Genomic DNA, 18,868 nt, shown 5'->3' on the forward strand with positions numbered 1-18,868 from the left:
TGGAAAACATTTGATGGGGGGAGAGAACCACGTTCTTTGACAGAGATTAGTCACTATTAAGCGATAGTGAAAACTTCGTACTAATATCAAGGTAACAAAAAAAAAAAAAAACTCGTATGAAAGTATCCAACTTCGTACTAATGAGATTAATACTATGGATTGAACCTTACTCAACTTTACAAAACCGATTTATAAGAAGAGAAATATCATTTTTGTTATAAACTGTTAATAATTGCTTTTTAAGCCCCGTGTTCCTTTGGCAGCTTCTGACAGTGTATGTTTTACTCTTTGAGTAATACAAGGGCTAAAAGCAACCATTAAAACCGTTTCAATTCAATCGAATTCAATTTGCCATGGGGATTCCTAAGCATGGCAGATTATATTCCATTGGCTGGATGCAGAAACAAACCAAAAGAGAAACAATAAAAGGACCAAAAGAAAAATAAATAAAAAGTTCACTAGTTCAGCAACAAAACTATATATATATAAAAGGAGTAAATCACCAATTCGCCTCATGAAATTTTCGAATAATCACCGATGTTGTATTATGTCAAGCAAATTGGGCCTTTTGTCAACTTGTTTCAATGTCTTTGAAAAATGAGACAAACTAGTCTCTATCACGTGACACTAATTGGCTTAAAGGTGATCTTGCCACCCAAGTAACTAACAGAAGGACCAATGTGTTAAACGCCATTCAAAATCAAAGACTGTTTTATCTATTCGCAAATTTCATAAATAATACACCGACCCTACAATTTCGGGATAAAATGGTAACTCAATCCAAGATTCCAGAGCTGCCCCTAAATATTAATGTTAGTTAAAATAACCCAATCTTGCACTCAAGGATTCCCTATGTTATTGTCCTCCAACAACACTAATATGTGGTGGTGAAATTCCTATATTCTGGATTGGATTCCATATATCTCCAACGTGTCTGCTGACTTGTGTGAATTGAATTTCCTATGTGGCCAGAAAATATAGCATTCCACATCTCAAACTCACACCCCAACCCTTAAACCACACTTCTCTTGTGGCTTTTCTTGTGCCAAAGTAAGTCTCACACTTTCCCTTGTCTTTATATAAGAGCATTGAGTCTCTTCCTTAGTTACTCAAACAACTCAACAATCATACATTACCATACATTCATATCTACTAACCCCCAATTTAGGAGTTATAAATCAAGATTTTGGTCTTTTTACAAATATGTCATCAATTTCCAATGTTGCTGCTCCATGGTGCAAGAAGCATGGAAATGACCATGATGGTTGTGTAGTTTGGTATGACTATCCTCCTACAGTTTGCGACGAAGGAGACGATGATGACGACGGTGGCTATGATTATGCTCCAGCAGCATAACCAGTTGATTGATTATGGTTACTACTTCAACAGACGATGATGACGACGGTGGCTATGATTATGCTCCAGCAGCATAACCAGTTGATTGATTATGGTTACTACTTCAACAGCTCAACTAGTGTTAATTACTACCTAACTAGTTAATGAAACTCTTCTTTTTGTTTGCAACAATTAGTGCTAATTGAAAAAACATTAGGAATATATATCTGCTCTACTCTACCTATTACTGCTCATCATATGATCCTTTAATGGATGATCTATATGTTAAGCACCTTCTTGTTATGCAAGATGAACGATAACTACGAGTGCATGCTTATGACAAATGAAGTTTGTTGATTAATTAATTTCATGTCACTGATCTATTGTCTTAATAACAAATAGATATTGCATAAAAAATGTCGGTAGATAACTATAGGAAGTGCTTTTTTAAAATTCGATTTTGTTGCAAATAGATATGTCATCAATTAAATTAGTTACTACTACTTTTGTGCATTATTATTTACAATCAATGATTTACTTTGAAGAAAGTCAATATAAAGAATAACATCAATTACCAACCGCAAGACTTTTGGGAACATGTAAAAACCGTAAAATTGACATATTTACCGACGAGATCATACTTGTTTGTTAAGCAAGTAAGTAAAGTCTAACTATAAATTGTTGTAAAAACATATACAACTTGGATATTATTCCAACAATCTGACCTTAGCTGAAACACAAATTAATTGTGTGAACATGACAAATTTTATTTATATAATATCCCCCGTATATCAACTTCACATCTAGCACATATACCATATTTCATTACAATGATCTATGTTGAAGAAATGAATGAGAATTGATTAAAGGTTATATATATATAAGGTGTAGTAGTAGTATTCTATGGTTTGATAATTAATTTCACTTGGCCATCATAACCTTAACAAACTCATCATAATTAATTTGACCATCACCATCAACATCAGCCTCTCGAATCATTTCATCAACTTCTTCATCAGTAAGCTTTTCACCAAGGTTGGTCATTACATGGCGAAGTTCAGCAGCAGAAATGAATCCATTCTGATCCTTGTCGAACACTCTAAACGCTTCTTTCAGCTCTTCTTCTGAATCTGTGTCTTTCATTTTCCTTGCCATAAGGTTTAGAAATTCTGGAAAATCGATTGTGCCATTACCGTCGGCATCTACTTCGTTTATCATGTCTTGTAGCTCTGCCTCTGTTGGATTCTGGCCTAATGACCTCATCACGGTTCCAAGCTCCTTTGTTGTGATGGAACCTTCAAAGTCATATAATGTTATGCAATTGTGATAACTTATGAATATCGAACACAATCAAGAACACTGGACATGATACTAACATGTTTGACATTGATAATAATCTGATAAAAATAAATATAATAATTGAACATGACCGCATGATTTAGTGTCATGTATGTGTCGGACACCGGCCATACATCTTCAATTTGAAGTGTCCGTCGGTGCTACATAGATGATAAAGAAACCATTTATTTGTAATATACAAATCTTGATCCAATCGCAATGCTAGTGCAACCATAATTTTAAAAAGTATAATTGGAGTGTCTTACTATAATTGTATCTCCATTCATGGGCAATTTTTTACAATATGTAACTATTAAAAAAGACATCTAATTTTTTTGAGGAGGAAAAAAAAAAGACATCGAATTGTGTTTAAAATGAATTACATTCACATTCTTTTTTATAGAATTTTTAGATTTTTCTTCGAATATAAGACTTTTACTTGGAATATAATCATAATTAGCATTAGCAACTAGCAAGACATTAAATTCTTTTCATTGCAAGCATTTTATTATATTTGAAATAATTTTACAATGCGAAAAAAAAAAAACTTTGTATAAACAGAGCATATTGCTTCCTTTAAACTTTTCTTTTGAGACAAGAATATAACTCAATTGTTCAATTTTCTCTCTCTGTTTTATCGTGATGACTTGAACAAAAAAGCTTAAAAGACTCGTCCGCATTGACGTACATACTCTTACATAGAAACCGGTCACAAGTCACGACATTGACACGAACACGTTAACATCGATATTAATCTGAAAAAACGATATCTACTAATGTAATCATATGTGTTGGTAACGTATCGATGTCAAATATGATACGTACCCTATATTGAAAAATGTCTAATCGGATAAGTATCTTTGTTTCATCGTCAGAAAACAATGACATCAATCAACTATAATTAAAAACAAAAGATATTATGGGAGGGAAAAAAATATGATCATGATAATATGCAATAAAGGAGGGAGGAAAAATGAACGCAAAAAAAAAGAAGAAAGATTATATATTAAAACATACCATCACCATCTTTATCAAACAAGCTAAATGCTTCTTTGAATTCAGAGATCTGATCATCTGTGAGTTGATCTGCCATTTGATATATTGCTCTTTCTTTGAAAATGGAATATTTCTTTATGCTTTTCTGAAAAAGAAGAAGGAGAGAAAGAGAGAGAGGGAGAAACAAGAAACTCAAACTAACAATCTTGTTCCGACAAAACCTCTCCTTCTTGTATCTATGCCATCAACACAAACTCCACTATTTTTTTCTTTACCATAAATAACATATATTGACTTGTTATATCTTTCACCTAATTTGTCCCTATTATTTGGATGAGCTGATTGATTTTTTTTGGTTGTTATAAGAATTTTAAAATTTTAAGTAATTCAAATGATTGTTTTCATTTTTAAATATTTTTGTTTGCAAATAGTAATAGAAAATTTCATTGTTATCATTTATGGGGAACTTTTATGAAATTTAATTTTTCGCGCCAAATATGAAAAATGGCAAAGGGGGGGTCAAATTGCAAAGCTTGAAAATTTTGAGGGGCCAATTTATAATATTTGAAAAAATTGAGGGATCAATTTGTAATTTAAAAATATAGGGGTCAATTTGCACTTTTGAGAAAATTTATTGGGGTCATTTTGAAAAAGTGAGGAGTAAAATGCAAAGTTTGAAAGAAATATAAGAATGAAGAAATTTGAAATTCCTAACTTTTAGATGTCATTTTTTTTTTTTTTGGAAAGAAGATGTCATTTGAAATTCTCTAAATTTAACTTAAACAAAATACTTCATAAATTTTTATCATTTTGAAAATTCTCCAAACTATCACCCAAACAATGAAGTTTACGTAAAAGGATTTGAATTACCTCAAAATATTTTATTAACTCAAAACATTCCTTCATCCAAACACACTCTAAAATCTTCTCACAAGTATTGAACTCGCCAAGTTACCATTAAGCCCTTATAATATGTGAGGAGTTTGGCATATTGAAAATGTTATTTACCTGTGTCTAAGGTGTTGCCTCCACTAATAAATACATATTTAACAAATTCACTTGATTGCTCTGATGGTGTTGACTTATGACCTTCGAGTGTTCTCCTCTCAAGATCTTGGATTCGATTTTCCTGAGTGTCAATTTCTTCGGTGGATTAGTCTGCCTTAGTAAAAAAAACACTTGTTTAACAGCCTAATAACACGTGACCCACCATATCTTGGATATACTTGACATCAGTTTAAAATTTGGGTTGAAACTAACTCAACCTTACAAAATTGACTTGTAAGGTGATGATTGTCTCCACTTATAAACATTTATTCAAGCTGTGTCTCTCAATGTGGGGCACTTAACATATAATTTTAATCTAGAATTCGAAGTAAGGTAAATAAAGTTTGACTAAATATTTGGATATGTTGAGATTTTGAACTCCAATTTGGCAACAAAAATATCACATTATAAATTTAAAGAAGATTAAATAAAAGAGAGATAGTTTCATTTTGAGTTTAATCCATATGCACCTGCATAAAAATGTTACATGCTAATCAAAATCTTCATACATGTTACCAAAGAGCAGTACTTGGATGAGATGGAAACAAATATATTATCGTTTAACTAAAGATATTCAGTTCGAATCAAACCTTTAAAATGCAGCAATTTTTAATTTCTTGAAGATTAGGCTCCGCAGCTGTGTTGAGAGGATACCCAAGTCATTAACCCTATGAAGTCAACAATCTTTGGAGGCTACGTATCTCATCAAAGGGTAGCTCACATTGCTCAGTTACTTGGCTTCAACATTGACACACCACCTTTCATATACCTTGGCATTCTACTTTTTAAGGGCAAGCCAAAAGTAAGACACCTTCGACCAATTGCATATAAGGTTAAAGTAAAACTCTCAGTCAGAAGACATCATTATTGTCAATTTCAGGAAAATTGTTGTGGACACATATGCAAAGGCTGTAACACACATATAAATGACTGAAATACCCCCGCGGCAGTTAAATGTCGAGGAAAGGAACCGGCTGCAGTTAACTGCCGAAGTTTTATTCGGCAGTTAACTGCCGAGGTTTCAACAACAATTGAAAAAAATAACTCCATCGGCACTTAAGTACCGAGGAGTTGTAAACGCCACACCCTTCTTTCTTCATTGTCTTCTTCACAAATATCTCAATCTCATAGTTTCTTCTCTACACTTTTCCTTTTTGCAATCTTTTTTTTGAACAGGTCCTTTTTGCAATCTTAATTATTCTTTCTCAATTATAACATAGTATAAAGCTATTAATTTCATAGGTTATGCACCACTCTGATTTCCTGTGTTGATAACTTTCTCCTACCCATTATTTTTCTGAGCTTTTTATTCCTTCAATTATCATAGTTCTTTTGAATCAACGCCGCACCCTTTTATTTCCTTCATTTTTTGATGGTTCTCCCATCAGCAATTAACTTGTGTCAATTTTCTGAACAACTTTCTTCAATTCATTTTCCAATTTATTTGTTTCAATGAATCTAATAGAATTTACAATCTTTAATTTGTGTTTGGAGGTGGATTTTGTTGCTCTTCTTCTGTTACCTGTAGCACAGTATTTGATTTGGAAGAAGAAGAAAAGTGAAGTTTGTGGTTGTGAAAGAAAGAAAACAAAAAAAGCAATTGAAGTGGAAGAAGAAGAAGAAGAGCACGTTTTTTTCCTTCCTTTTTTTATTCCTTCGGCAGTTAACTGCCGAGGTTTTCCTCGGTAGTTAACTGCAGCCGGTTCCTTTCCTCGGCATTTAACTGCCGCGGGGGTATTTCAGTCATTTATATGTGTGTTACAGCCTTTGCATATGTGTCAACAACAATTTTCCAATTTCAGAGAGAGTAGCTAGTAAAAATTGTAACCAAAGGCATGCTTATACGTGGTGTATACATGGTCCTTTTTTGTCGTCGAAGAGTTAGAAAACTATAATGAGGAATTTCATTTGAAGTGGGAACATAAACTAGAGGAAGTTGGGTTGCACAAGGTTTGCAAACCTATCACTTAGGGTATGTTTGATTTGGAGAAGAAAGTTAAAGGAAAGAAAGTGAAAGGATGAATAGTAGAATGAAAGAAATGTAGAAGGAAGTGAGATGATTTTTTTAGTTGTTTGGTATAAAAGAATGTGAATAGATTGTTAGAGGAAAGAAAAATATGTATATTTGCAAAATGACAATTACAACCTTAAAAGGATTTAGCTAAATGTGTTTATTTTAAATTAATTACACATTTAAATATATTTTACTAATAAATATTAATTTACATATAACATTCGTTAACTTTTTATTAATGTTTTTTTTTTCTCTTCAAAACATCACGCCAACAGAAAAAATTGCCGAGCATGTTTCAAAATCATAACTTGTTTTTGTTTTTAAGGTTTACCATTGCTTGCTGAACCACGGGTCCACCCAGCGATAATAAATTGCAAATATAAACCAACGAAATTATAAATTTCGAATATACAACACACCTTCCGAAGAGAGAATAACAACAACACACATTAGTACTTGAGTTATAAATCGCAACAATTATTGATCATTCACAAATTCTAAAAGTAAGTTGGTGTCTTTTCGCAAATGCTCATAGAGTAACTTGATAAAAGACACCTTCATAAAAGGTGTCTTCTATCATAACCCTTATATAAAAATGTGTATTAGTGACTACTTGTGCATGTGTTTATTAATTTTTAAATTTTTATAAATGGTCTACACAGTTTACCATGAAGTAGGTAGACCGAAAGTTGTTCTTCATGTCACAACACACGGCATCCACAATAGTAGTTCCCTAACAATGACTCCTTAAATGGACCACACGTGACACATCACTTATTTATAGTTTGGGTTAATTATGTTTCTAGTCCCTATAAAATAGCGACCTTGTAAGTTTAGTCCCTATTTAATTTTAATAGCATTTTTAGTCCCTAATTTTGTTTTTCTGCACTGAGTATTAGTCCCTACTCAATTCAAATTTGTTTAATTTATGCTTAAACTCTTAAATTTTTGAACAATTTTTTGCAGACATGTTTAGAACATTACTAAAAGTTCGTCCGCAAAAAATTATCGCAAAATTTGATTTCTACATCCAGATTTTATTACTTTTTATCTTTAACTTTTGTCGTTTTAAAAAATTCATATTTAATTCATTTCATGTCAGAAAATTCTAAATTTTAGTAAACGAACCTTTCATAGTGTTCTAATCTTGTCTCAAAAAAATCGTTCAAAAATTTAAGAGTTTAAGGATAATTAATCAAACTTTGTTTTAGCAGGGACTAAAATTATAAGTAAATTTTTTTTATAGGGACTAAAAATGCTATTAAAATTAAGTAGGGACTAAACTTACAAGATCGCTATTTTATAGGGACTAGAAACATAATTAACCCTTATAGTTTTTAATAAAAGTACCTATTAAGGACTCAATGACTCCAATGACAATACACTAATAAGGACTCCAATGAAAAGTACTTAAATATGTTTCACTATCTTTACATATTAAACAAAAATAATTTATCTATTACTGATTTTTACAAATGGGACCAAGTAGTACACATTTTATTACTAATTTATGCAAGTGGGACCAAGTAGTACATATTTTATTACTTCTTTATGCAAGTGGGACCAAGTAGTACACATTTTATTACTTTTTAAACGTGGAACCCGTTAGTTACCCAGGAGAGAGAGGGTCCTTATATAGTTGCCCGTTCCTTAACGGGGACTCAATTTTTCTTCCTTCAATGTAGGGTCCTTAACGGGGAGTGGTCCTTGTTAAGTAAGGACCCCCATTGGAGATGCTGTTACCACCACTCTTGAAATATCTACACATCAGCACTATCTAAATTAATTGTTCCGTCTATTTGCGTTATTTCGACCATTTTATAAGTTACAACTTTTATAGCTCATTTTCTCAAAAAAATAAAAATAAAACTTGTATAGCTCATTTGCTCCTCAAAATAATTCCTCTTATATATTAAATTTATCTTTATTAGTTTAATATCGTTGTATAATAAAAGTTATGGTATAAATAATAGGAACATTGTTAGTGATATTGTGTTTATTTTTTTTATATATATAAGTGAAAGAAGATACTCTACATTAAATATTATTTAATATTTTAAATAAGAAATGTTATTTTATCAATGACTACTCAACAAAAATTATTTTATCAATGACAGTCTATCTCTTTTATCAGTGTTAATTACCGTTGCGACAATTTGTCCCGTGCATTTGAATTATTTCTAAGATTTTATAAGTGCCAACTTATCTAGTGTATTTAATCTTCGAAATAACTTGTCTTCTTCCTTACGAAATTTAAATTTATTAGTGACAACTTATCATTGACACATCAGAGTTAAACTGAATATCTCGGTTGAGTTTTCTTTTTATTATTATTATTATTAGGATTAATTAAGTAAATGGTCCCTATAAATATTCAGAATTTTGTTTTTAGTCCCTACAAAATAAAATCACACTTTTTAGTCCCTATAAAATTTTCCATCAACATTTTTAGTGCCTATAAAATTTTCCAACTGCATTTTTAGTCCCTATAAAATTTTTTCATCAGCATTTTTAGTCCCTAAAATGCTTAAGGAAAATGTCACAGGGACTAAAAAGTATGATTTTATTTTGTAGGGACTAAAAACAAAATTCTGAATATTTATAGGGACTAAAAACTTAATTAACCCTTATTATTATTATTATTATTATTATTATTATTGTTGTTGTTGTTGTTGTTTTTCATTTAACTTTATCCAACACACAATATTCATTTCAATGTTATTTTTCTCTCTCTTCACCAAAGAAGTTATGAAAAACTCTTCCAACCCTCCGCTGCAACAAATTTTACTGCCTCCCTCCTCAATGTGTTTTCCGGCCTCTTTTTGTTGTTCTACCATCTTCACCCTCTCCTTTTCATCTATAGTTTAATTCTATCAAATTTATTTTCAGGTTAAAGATGCTTTTAAATATCCCACCAATCATCTTTTCGGGTAGATCTCGACAATCACATAAAAGATTTTGAAAAACCATCATCATAAAAAGATTCCCCTCCATCTCCTCTACAAAACCCATTAAGAAAAATCAAGATCGGACTACCTTCGTCGGTGACCACCGCGCCGGAGTTTGCAACCACCATGCCGGAAAAAAGCTTTTCTTCCCCATCTTGTATGTTTTGACAGGTTTTTTTTTATTCTTCTGTGTTTTTAAAATATGCATTTTTTTTAGATCCTCCGTTTATTTGTTTAGACTATTAACATTGACTGAAACTCCAAATCTTATATTTCTTCTTTTTGTTTATTTTGTTTGGAACATGCATGATTTCTATTTTCGTCTTCTGGTTGTGCATAATTTTTTAAAGGGCATATTTTTCTTTTTCAAATCACAGGAAGGGATACACCCAAATGTTTTTGATGGGTTAAGATATATCAAATAAAATATTTGTTTGACATCTTAGGGGGAGGGATTTGAATGCTATGTTCGTTTTACAATTTGTATGATAATAGAAATCCTCTTATTATTATCGTTTTGTGTTGTATTGTTTTTTTTTTCTTTTTTTGATATACCATGCACAATCACAGCGACATAGTAAATGATAAGGCAGGCAACTCTTATCATGTTAAAATATGAAGTGTTGTTGCCGGTTGTAACATTGGAGTACTAACTGTTTAGAAGAAAAATTGGAAAAACAAAAAGACATGACAATGAGAGTCAGTGAAGATAATCTCATTGTAAAAGCAACAAAAAAAAAAGAGAAGAAAAAAGAAGACTGTGATTGTCAAGTTTGTGAGATTGTTGAATGAGTGATGTTTTCATATTTTTAACTAAAAGGTATTGTTGATTTATTACCCTTCATTGCAGTTATTATATTTTTAGAGGCATTGCAGCTATTATAATTATGGCATAAATATAAAAAATTAAATCTGAAACTTTCAAATAGCATTTTCCTCTGGTATACATCACAAGGTAGGAGTGGCATTGATTTATCTCCCACTTCATCTTTCATTGCAGTTATTTTTTCTACATTGTTTTTACCACACTTTATACACAAAAAGAATTAAAAAAAGTACATCTATCAGGTTTCCAGGACTCTTTCTATTGCTGCCTGTTATTTTTTTTTTATCACCACATTTCTCAACTGAGGAGACGTGATATACTGATATTTCTTTACCAAACATCAACCTTTTCTTTCAAAAATATTAAGTTTCTTGAATGAGCAAGAGGTGTGATGGCAGCAGGGGTAAGTTGGCTGAGTGACAGATCAGGATCAAATTCAGAAGTTGCAGATGCAGCACACTGGCGCATATGTTTAAACATAGAAAGGTTAGTGTTTTGTTTCAAGTAGATATATAAACAATGTTGGACATACCAACTATAATTGATAATTTAATCAACTTACCACTGAGAGAGTAACATCATCACTCTCCACATTTGTGTCCTGAATCATAGCAACTGGGACAACATTGTCATCTTGTGGTGCATGCTACTGATATAGATAACATAAGAATTAAGTCCTAATTGCAAAAGCTGATCCTACCTTCAAACAAACAACCGAGCATGTTTCCCAGTTAGGCTGCCATTTCACCATAGCAACCATATTTATCTCAGAAAGTTTGTCCATAATCATATTCTTCTCGAAACGATTAGTTATCCTAGCCTGATAATCACATATATATTGTTACAAAATTGGTGTTATTGTACTTACCGGTGTCCTTTTTGGTTGTGCAGAGAAGAAAGTTTTTTTTCAACTTTTCTGCAAATAAATATTGGAGTTTAAGATTACAAAGACATGATGAAAATGAAGAACAAAATGATAGAAGAAGATACATGAGGAAGTTACATGAAAGGTTAGTAGAGAGAGCCATAAAATGCGTAACAGGTATTGTTTGAGGAAAGAATGAAAGTTGAATTTGATATTTGAAGAGAGCCATAAAATTTATGTAGGAGAATTTGAAATTTGAATTTGATATTTGAGAGTCAATTGACAGTCAATCTATGTAGTTCAACAATAAATTTTTATTTAATACAATTTGATATTTGATACTTATCATCATATTTAAATATTGGTAACCCATACCATACACATGCATTGTTTATTGTTTTATTTTCAACTTGTGAGCACAACCTCTGTATATTCTGTTGTTTAATGATGGAACAGGCAAAAACTTGATGATTTGTTTATTGTTACGCATGTGCAAGCCAAGTTTTTGTGGCATCATTTCCCCTGTTACGCATGGTATTTGGCAACATATTATTTTATGTTGGTTTACAAAGTTATCCCATCCCATCTTTTGAAAATTGCCACGTGCCTAAGTTTAGTGCTTGGGAGGGAAATTGACAAAGCAATTAGGGTTTAGTTATAGCTAAACCATACAAGCTTTTAAAGTAAGAAGATTATAGCAGGGTATTTTGGACATTTTCCAAAAAGTTGGTGTTTCCTTGTGTTTTCCGTCAGAAGCAGTGAGAAAAGGTTTTGAGTGTGGGTCCCACCTCAAACTTTTTTTCCACTTGTTTAAGTGCTGCCAAACGGTGGAAAAACAATCTTTCCACTTATTCTTCTTTCTTTTATCTTTCTATGGATCCAAACACAGTCGTAAATATGATTAGGTTGAAGATGTTTGAATGGTTTAAATGAAACAGCCAAGACTTTGTTTGGTAAAAATAAGTTATGAGCTAGCTGATAGCTGAAAGCTTATATCTGAAAAACTAGTTGTTTGTAATTAAATTTTTTGGTAAAATTCGCTTTTGAAATGAATGATAAATATAAAATGACATAAAAGTACAAGTATGTGTAATTTTTCTTTTATAAATTGTATTTATAAAATATTTTCAACTAATATATTTATCTTCTTTAAAAAAAACTAATATATTTTTCTTAACTATTTTAATTTATTTCAAAGTACTTTTTGTCTTTAAAATAATAATCTTGATGTATGAATTTAATTGAGTTTTTTTTTTTTTTAACAAATCTTATATGACTCATTTTCATATCCTTTTTTTTTTGAAAATTTATTCTTTATTTAAATCGATAAATAAGTTAAAAGAATGTATAGTGTCCGTTTAAAAAACAATTCTAATATGCAATTGGAACAATATTTCAAAGAATATGATTTTTAAGAAAAAAATCAGCGTCAAAAGGAAAGAATTTAAAAAATCGAATAATGGAGTAACATAATATAACTGCATTGTCAAATATAATTAAGGAACATATGAAAAACTATAAGTTATAAACGCAAAAGCTAGTTAAAATAGTATCTCAAAAAAGCTATAAGCTAGCGATAAAAGTTTGTTACCAAACAAACTTTATTTTTTAAACAAGCTTATAAGTGGATCTAATAAGCTATAAGCTAACAGCTAACTTATTAGCTTTACCAAACACAGCCTAAACTTAAGCTTTATTCGGAGTTATGGTAATTCAAGGAATGAATTGCGTTGCTAAAAAAATATAATGCCATCATCAAAAAACATGTCAACGGTCCTCTGTCCCTCACTTCTCGTCCATCCAATGCACTTAGGATTCCCATCACAAATAGTCACATATCAATCTTTTTTTTTTTGAAAGGAGTCACATATCAATCTGAACCGCAGCAAGCCCGAGAAGAAAATCCAAAAGCATAGTTTTAAAACGCGGATGGGTAATCGACTCGATAATGGTATTGGGTCATCGAGTCCATAGTCGAACCACTGGGTCACTGATCGAAACCGTATGAAAGAAAAAAAATCAAATATTTCAATTTTCGATGCATTGATTATATAAATTTTCAAAAAAAATTATCATATAAAGATCTTTTTTTGAAGAGGTTAAAATGAATTATATTACCACATCAAAAGGTCCTCCCTAGCACAAGGTATGCCAGAGAAAGACACCAGAGTCACAAAACAAATATTAATGGAAACAAAAACAGAGACTAGAGAAAGACAATAATTATTAGCCTATGTCCAACATGGTGAAAGGGTTAAGCCACCAACCATGATAGTTAAAGGGAAAAGATGGAAATTTCGCCTTCAACCACATGAACGTCAGCGACTTAACTTTATCAACCACATGCATAATTGAGCACTCTTTGCCATTAAACAACCTGTTATTCCTTTCTTTCCATATTTCCCACGTAGTGACATACCAAAGAACCTGCAAAATAGATCGACGAGCCTTTGTAACACCACCATCAATAGTAAACTAATTAAAATGGTCCCATACATAGAATGAATTTGTTGTCGACACTCCCATCCACCTGTGAATATGATACCAAATCGATCCAAAAAATCTTAAAGAATATTCGGGGGGCACTCGTTAACATTTTCCAAGTAAAAATTACGGTATTTATTTTTCATTCAATTAGTATCTATCTATAATTGAAATTCTAACCTTGATTAACTTTATGTTTGTTAAAGGGTCTTGCTAACCAGTGCCTTTAAGGCAATGATTAAAGAGAAAAATTGTCTTGAAAATATAAGTTTTGATTTTTAATTAATTAATACTCTCTCCGTCCCAGTTTAACTGAGTCATTTGCTCATTTCACACATATTAAAAAAAATGTACAGATGAAGGAGAGAGAAAAATGGTTTTAAGTGCTCTTGTTAAGTATCGGTGCATTCTCCACTATCAGAATTGCAAAGTGGAATATATTGAATTATGAATGATGAAAGTAGTATTAAATATAGTTATAAACGGAAAAAAAATTAATATTGTATTGAAAAGTGAAATAACTCAATTAGTTTGCGACATTTTTTTTTACACATGGCTTAATTATTATGGGACGGAGGGAGTAATTGCACAAATTTTTTTTAGGCTTAAATGCTCAATTGGTCCCTTAACTTGATTTCAAGTATCTGTTTGGTCCCATAAGTAATAAAAGGTCCATTTAGGTCCCTTAACTTTATTTAAAGTATCAGTTTCGTCCTTTCTGTTAATTTAATTCAAAAAAACGTTAAATTTAGGGACCAAACTAATACTAATTAAATAAGCTAAGAGACCAAACTAATACTAATTAAATAAGCTAAGAGACCAAATTTTAACTTTTTTTGCATTAAATTAACAGAAGGGACCAAACCGATATTTGAAATAAAGTTAAGAGACCTAAACATACCTTTTATTACTTAAGGGACCAAACCAATACTTGAAATCAAGTTTAGAGACCAATTGAACATTTAAGCCTTTTTTTTTATATTAAAAGTTACTTGTTTATAGTTGATTCACCAGTGTCTCGTGGACACTGTTTAACATTCTCCTTTGTTAAAAGGGGAGGTTGAAAATTGTAGATATAAAAAGTTAATGTTAAAAGAAAAAAATTTAGAATTTTAATTAAATTTTAGGGGTAAAGGTATAATTGCGAGGGTATAAACTAAATTCTTCCCATATGGGCCGTCAAAGAAGAATAATGGGCTTGACATACCCGACCTGTATCCTTATACCAGTAATTATGCAACCCTAGTGGCCGTTCTATAAATTCATATTCATTCTCCTTGTTGGCATATATTCTTATGTTTCAGTTGAATATTTTTAGTCTGAGAACTATCTGTCGGAGAAGTTCTCCTTCTTTTTTCGATGGATGATTCTCTTATTAAAAAATTCACATCTGGATCAATCTTCTTTCAATTTTGTAGGGAATTTTTTTGTTATCATTGTTGTTATACGATAGATCTTAGATCTATGTATTTCCTTGTCTTTACAATTTTGTTATTATTGTTGTTATATGATACATCTTAGATCTATGTATTTGTTTACAATTGCTTGTTGAATATATTTGATCTTTAATTTCGATGGGAGACATCTATTTGAGTTCTTCCTATTTTCTTTTGTTAAAAAAATTCAAGGGTAACAATCTACCCTTCGTTTTTTCATGTTTCAATTGTATTTTTATTTTATTTTGAGGCGTATTTCAATTGTTTTAAGGGTTTCAAGTTGTTGTGTTTATATGATAGATCTCCTATCTATCAGATCCGTTTTTCTTGTCTCTGTACTTTGTGTGTCACTTGGGGGTGTTATCAATGTCACATAACATTGGCACCCCCAATGTATATGTCATATCCAAAGGACACCATTTGTGTACCATTACCCCATTATAATACCACCGACTTTTCACATAGTATTAAGTTTTTTTTTAATCACATTTTTGAAGTAAATAAATATAATGTAAATATGTGTTTTGTCAATCATATATATATATATATATATATTTTCCTCTTACTCTCTTCTTCTTTTATTTTTGAGAGATAAAAATATATACCTTATTACTAATAGTAATTATACCTTTCTCTCAAAAAAATAGTAAATATAGTAATAGTATGTATGTTTAGAGGGGGGGGGGGGGGGGGTCCATGTAACTACTGATTCTGATTGTATAAAGGCCCATACACTCTTCACTCATTTTAGCCCGGTTAGACGATTCTGATTGTATCAAGCCCATCACTATACACACTTAACTCATTCAACCGGTTAGACTCTTCCGTTACGTTGTGCTTGCATTTTCAGTGGCTTCTCACTCACTTCAATCTTCAATCGAAAGAAAATGGCCAACATTGTTGTTGATCAGGTAGAGTACATTTTCTCTAATTTTTCTTCAAACCCTCTTATATTCTTTTCGTATACTGTTCTGATGGTTTCTTCTTTCTTTTTTTTTTTACGTTCATAGCAACAACTTAACATAATCGTAACAGTAATGGACTCAATACTTTTGGCATTCAAAAACTTGAAGAAGGATTTGACGAATCGTTCAGGATCTAAGAGTGAGAAGACTCAGAAGAGTCAGAAGGAGAGAGAACTAGTCTCAAGTAAACTATTACTGAAATTAACGTTAACCTATTTCTCATGTTAATTAAATAGAAATTGAAATTATTGTTAAATTAATTTGCTGTTGTTTTGTTAGGGTTTAAGGGTGAAATTGAAGCTTTAGAGAATAGGCTGATGGTACCGTTAACTCTTATCGGATATGCTTATGATACTGTGTAAGTTTTATTAATTGTTAATTAATTGTTATTGGCATTGTTGCTTCAGTTTAATTTGTCATTCTGAATAAATTTGTTTTAGAGTTTAAGTAGTATTCTGAAATAAATTTACAGCATCCCCCGCGCTATGGATGCCCGCATTGACGATCCCAACCTCAAATTGAGGCTCAAAGCATTACACATGAGGCATCAGCTATGGATTGCTGTCGTTCGTGACCAAACCAAACCGTGGTTCATAGATGTGGAGGTGGTTTCTACTCCTTCTGTATTTAGGTTTTTTTTTTTTTTTTTTTTTTCATTTTGTATGCCTCATATCGAATAGAAGTTATTGTCCACAAATGTTATTGAACGAAAAAAATTGTAGCAGAATTTTAACTATCCGCTATTTTCCATTATCCTCAATTGAGAACACTTTTCGTATTTTGACTTGGTTTTGACTGTTTTTGGTCATCAATTTTCTGAACTGATTGTATAAAACTAAGCCTGTAAGAATTTAATTTATGCTGTTATAGTTTGTGGACATGTCATAAACTGTTATCTTAAGTACTCATAAACAGTCTCACATATGTTTACGCTTGTGGATATGCTCAAATAAGGCAATCTGAACAGGCTCTTTAAGTGGTTAGCTTATCTGATATTTATTTATCATATAATAGTAAGGGCTTTCTTTTAAAGAGAGAATCAGGTTAAGTTTTTTATAAGTCATTTAAAAGCACACACTGCATGTATATGCTATAAGGCACTCACTATCACAAAGGCACTGGTGCTGTAGACACCATTGATAATCTGAAGAAAAACACACTGCATGTATATGCTATAAGGCACTCACTATCACAAAGGCACTGGTGCTGTAGACACCATTGATAATCTGAAGAAAAACACACTGCATGTATATGCTATAAGGCACTCACTATCACAAAGGCACTGGTGCTGTAGACACCATAGATAATCTGAAGAAAAAAAATAGTATCGATTGAATGTAACTACATGTGTCAGTGTGGTTTTGGTGTTGGACACTGGACGCACTTTCAATCTGTAGTGTTGGTGGTGCATAATTTATGAGGAATTTTGCAGAACTTAAATAAACATCCCCAGCCCCTAAATATTTGGCCCTTTTGAGAAAATCACAAGAATTAAGAAAACTAATTGTTGTATTAATTTTGTTGACAATTTCTATTGTTTTACAAGCTTACCCTTTAGGAGAGATAATAAGTTAATGTTTTCATAGAGTATTTATTACATACTGTAGAAAAATATGTAACATAAATAGGGGTATATTAATATTGGTAAAGAAGTAATTAATGTACTTGAAATTTGAAAGGGGTCTTATAAAAAGGGATAGAGAAAAACTTAAAAGGGTATTATATTTAGAGATGGAGTTAGTATAATTATATTTATTAGGTGTTCAAAACAATGTGATCATCTCATAAATTTCCTTACTTGTTTTAGTCAAATTATTTATAAAAAGGGGTCTTATAAAAAGGGATAGAGAAAAACTTAAAAGGGTATTATATTTAGAGATGGAGGTAGTATAATTATATTTATTAGCTGTTCAAAACAATGTGATCATCTCATAAATTTCCTTACTTGTTTTAGTCAAATTATTCATAAACTGTAGACATTTTACAATTAGGATCTTACTCTGTCTTCTCTAAATCATTTGCAGTGAATTGGAAGGGAATAGAGAAGCTTGTGAGCTGATTGAAAAAGGGTGGAGCATTCGTGTCAAAAAACAAACTATTGAATCAATTTTCAGAAACTGCATAATTTTGTAGAGTTGTTTATACCAATATTAGCACGTGTTCCCAGGGTTAGTAGTAGTGTGGATCATGGGTCCTTTTTTTTTTACCAATTTTGGTATCCAATAATTGAATTGCTAGAATTATGCTGAGATAGTAGCGCTGTTGTTTTTTCAGGACCACTTTTAATAGAAGTGTCGACTTCTTGATATTTTCATGCATCATTAGTTTGTTATGCATGTACGTTTAAAATGAGTTGGTGATTTTAGAAGAGCTGCATGTAAAAGAAGATAAAGGATAGGATCAAGTGAACTCTAATAATCCTTTATAGAAAAAGGATAAAAGACGGTAAATCTTCAAACTTCTGCTTGTTTCTTCAATGAGCAATCTTTTGTAGATCACTGGGCTTTGGAGCGTCGTTGAGTGAAAAATAAAAAAAGAACTGAATGCATTGCATCTCCAATTGAAATTTATATTTTTTTCCTATTTGAATCTATAAACACACTCTGAATTTCCT

At 31.4% G+C, this 18,868-nt stretch overlaps 2 protein-coding genes, 1 long non-coding RNA gene and 1 pseudogene across 4 annotated transcripts; 3 read left to right on the forward strand and 1 right to left on the reverse strand.

The window, feature by feature from the left end:
• Positions 1–2,081: 2,081 nt before the first annotated feature.
• LOC146909485 (calmodulin-like) lies at positions 2,082–3,927 on the reverse strand. Its single transcript, XM_085724630.1, has 2 exons — positions 3,691–3,927; positions 2,082–2,630 (listed from the first exon to the last, which is right to left on the reverse strand). The coding sequence occupies exons 1-2, from the start codon at positions 3,764–3,766 to the stop codon at positions 2,257–2,259; spliced, it is 450 nt and encodes a 149-aa protein (XP_085580756.1). The 5' UTR covers positions 3,767–3,927; the 3' UTR covers positions 2,082–2,256.
• A 2,013-nt stretch (positions 3,928–5,940) lies between these two features.
• On the forward strand, positions 5,941–6,021 carry LOC146909486 (small nucleolar RNA Z221/R21b; annotated as a pseudogene).
• A 3,423-nt stretch (positions 6,022–9,444) lies between these two features.
• On the forward strand, positions 9,445–11,720 carry LOC146909487 (uncharacterized). Its single transcript, XR_015018168.1, has 2 exons — positions 9,445–10,990; positions 11,396–11,720. It is a non-coding gene; the product is annotated as an uncharacterized LOC146909487 (long non-coding RNA).
• Positions 11,721–15,138: 3,418 nt separating this feature from the next.
• On the forward strand, positions 15,139–18,560 carry LOC146909488 (uncharacterized). 2 transcript variants are annotated; one of them, XR_015018169.1, is made up of 6 exons: positions 15,149–16,200; positions 16,300–16,438; positions 16,534–16,612; positions 16,727–16,859; positions 18,279–18,422; positions 18,529–18,560. XR_015018169.1 is itself a non-coding variant. In XM_085724631.1 (5 exons), the coding sequence occupies exons 1-5, from the start codon at positions 16,177–16,179 to the stop codon at positions 18,279–18,281; spliced, it is 378 nt and encodes a 125-aa protein (XP_085580757.1). In that variant the 5' UTR covers positions 15,139–16,176; the 3' UTR covers positions 18,282–18,560. The 2 variants fall into 2 exon arrangements, 1 of the variants encoding a protein (XP_085580757.1); XM_085724631.1 differs by having other exon boundaries at positions 15,139–16,200; positions 18,279–18,560.
• Positions 18,561–18,868: the final 308 nt, after the last annotated feature.

The sequence above is a fragment of the Medicago sativa genome, chromosome 7 (genome assembly GCF_051527215.1).
Source record: "Medicago sativa cultivar Bolivia chromosome 7, Bolivia_mono, whole genome shotgun sequence".
NCBI classification, from domain to species: domain Eukaryota; kingdom Viridiplantae; phylum Streptophyta; class Magnoliopsida; order Fabales; family Fabaceae; genus Medicago; species Medicago sativa.

Excerpts from the sequence above, each read along its gene's own strand:
- LOC146909485 (XM_085724630.1), bottom strand. The coding sequence starts at position 3,766 with ATGGCAGATCAACTCACAGATGATCAGATCTCTGAATTCAAAGAAGCA. Across the intron at positions 2,631-3,690 it reads GTTTGATAAAGATGGTGATG|GTTCCATCACAACAAAGGAG; the intron begins GTATGTTTTAAT and ends ATGACTTTGAAG.
- LOC146909488 (XM_085724631.1), top strand. The coding sequence starts at position 16,177 with ATGGCCAACATTGTTGTTGATCAG. Across the intron at positions 16,201-16,299 it reads CCAACATTGTTGTTGATCAG|CAACAACTTAACATAATCGT; the intron begins GTAGAGTACATT and ends TTACGTTCATAG. Across the intron at positions 16,439-16,533 it reads GGAGAGAGAACTAGTCTCAA|GGTTTAAGGGTGAAATTGAA; the intron begins GTAAACTATTAC and ends TTGTTTTGTTAG.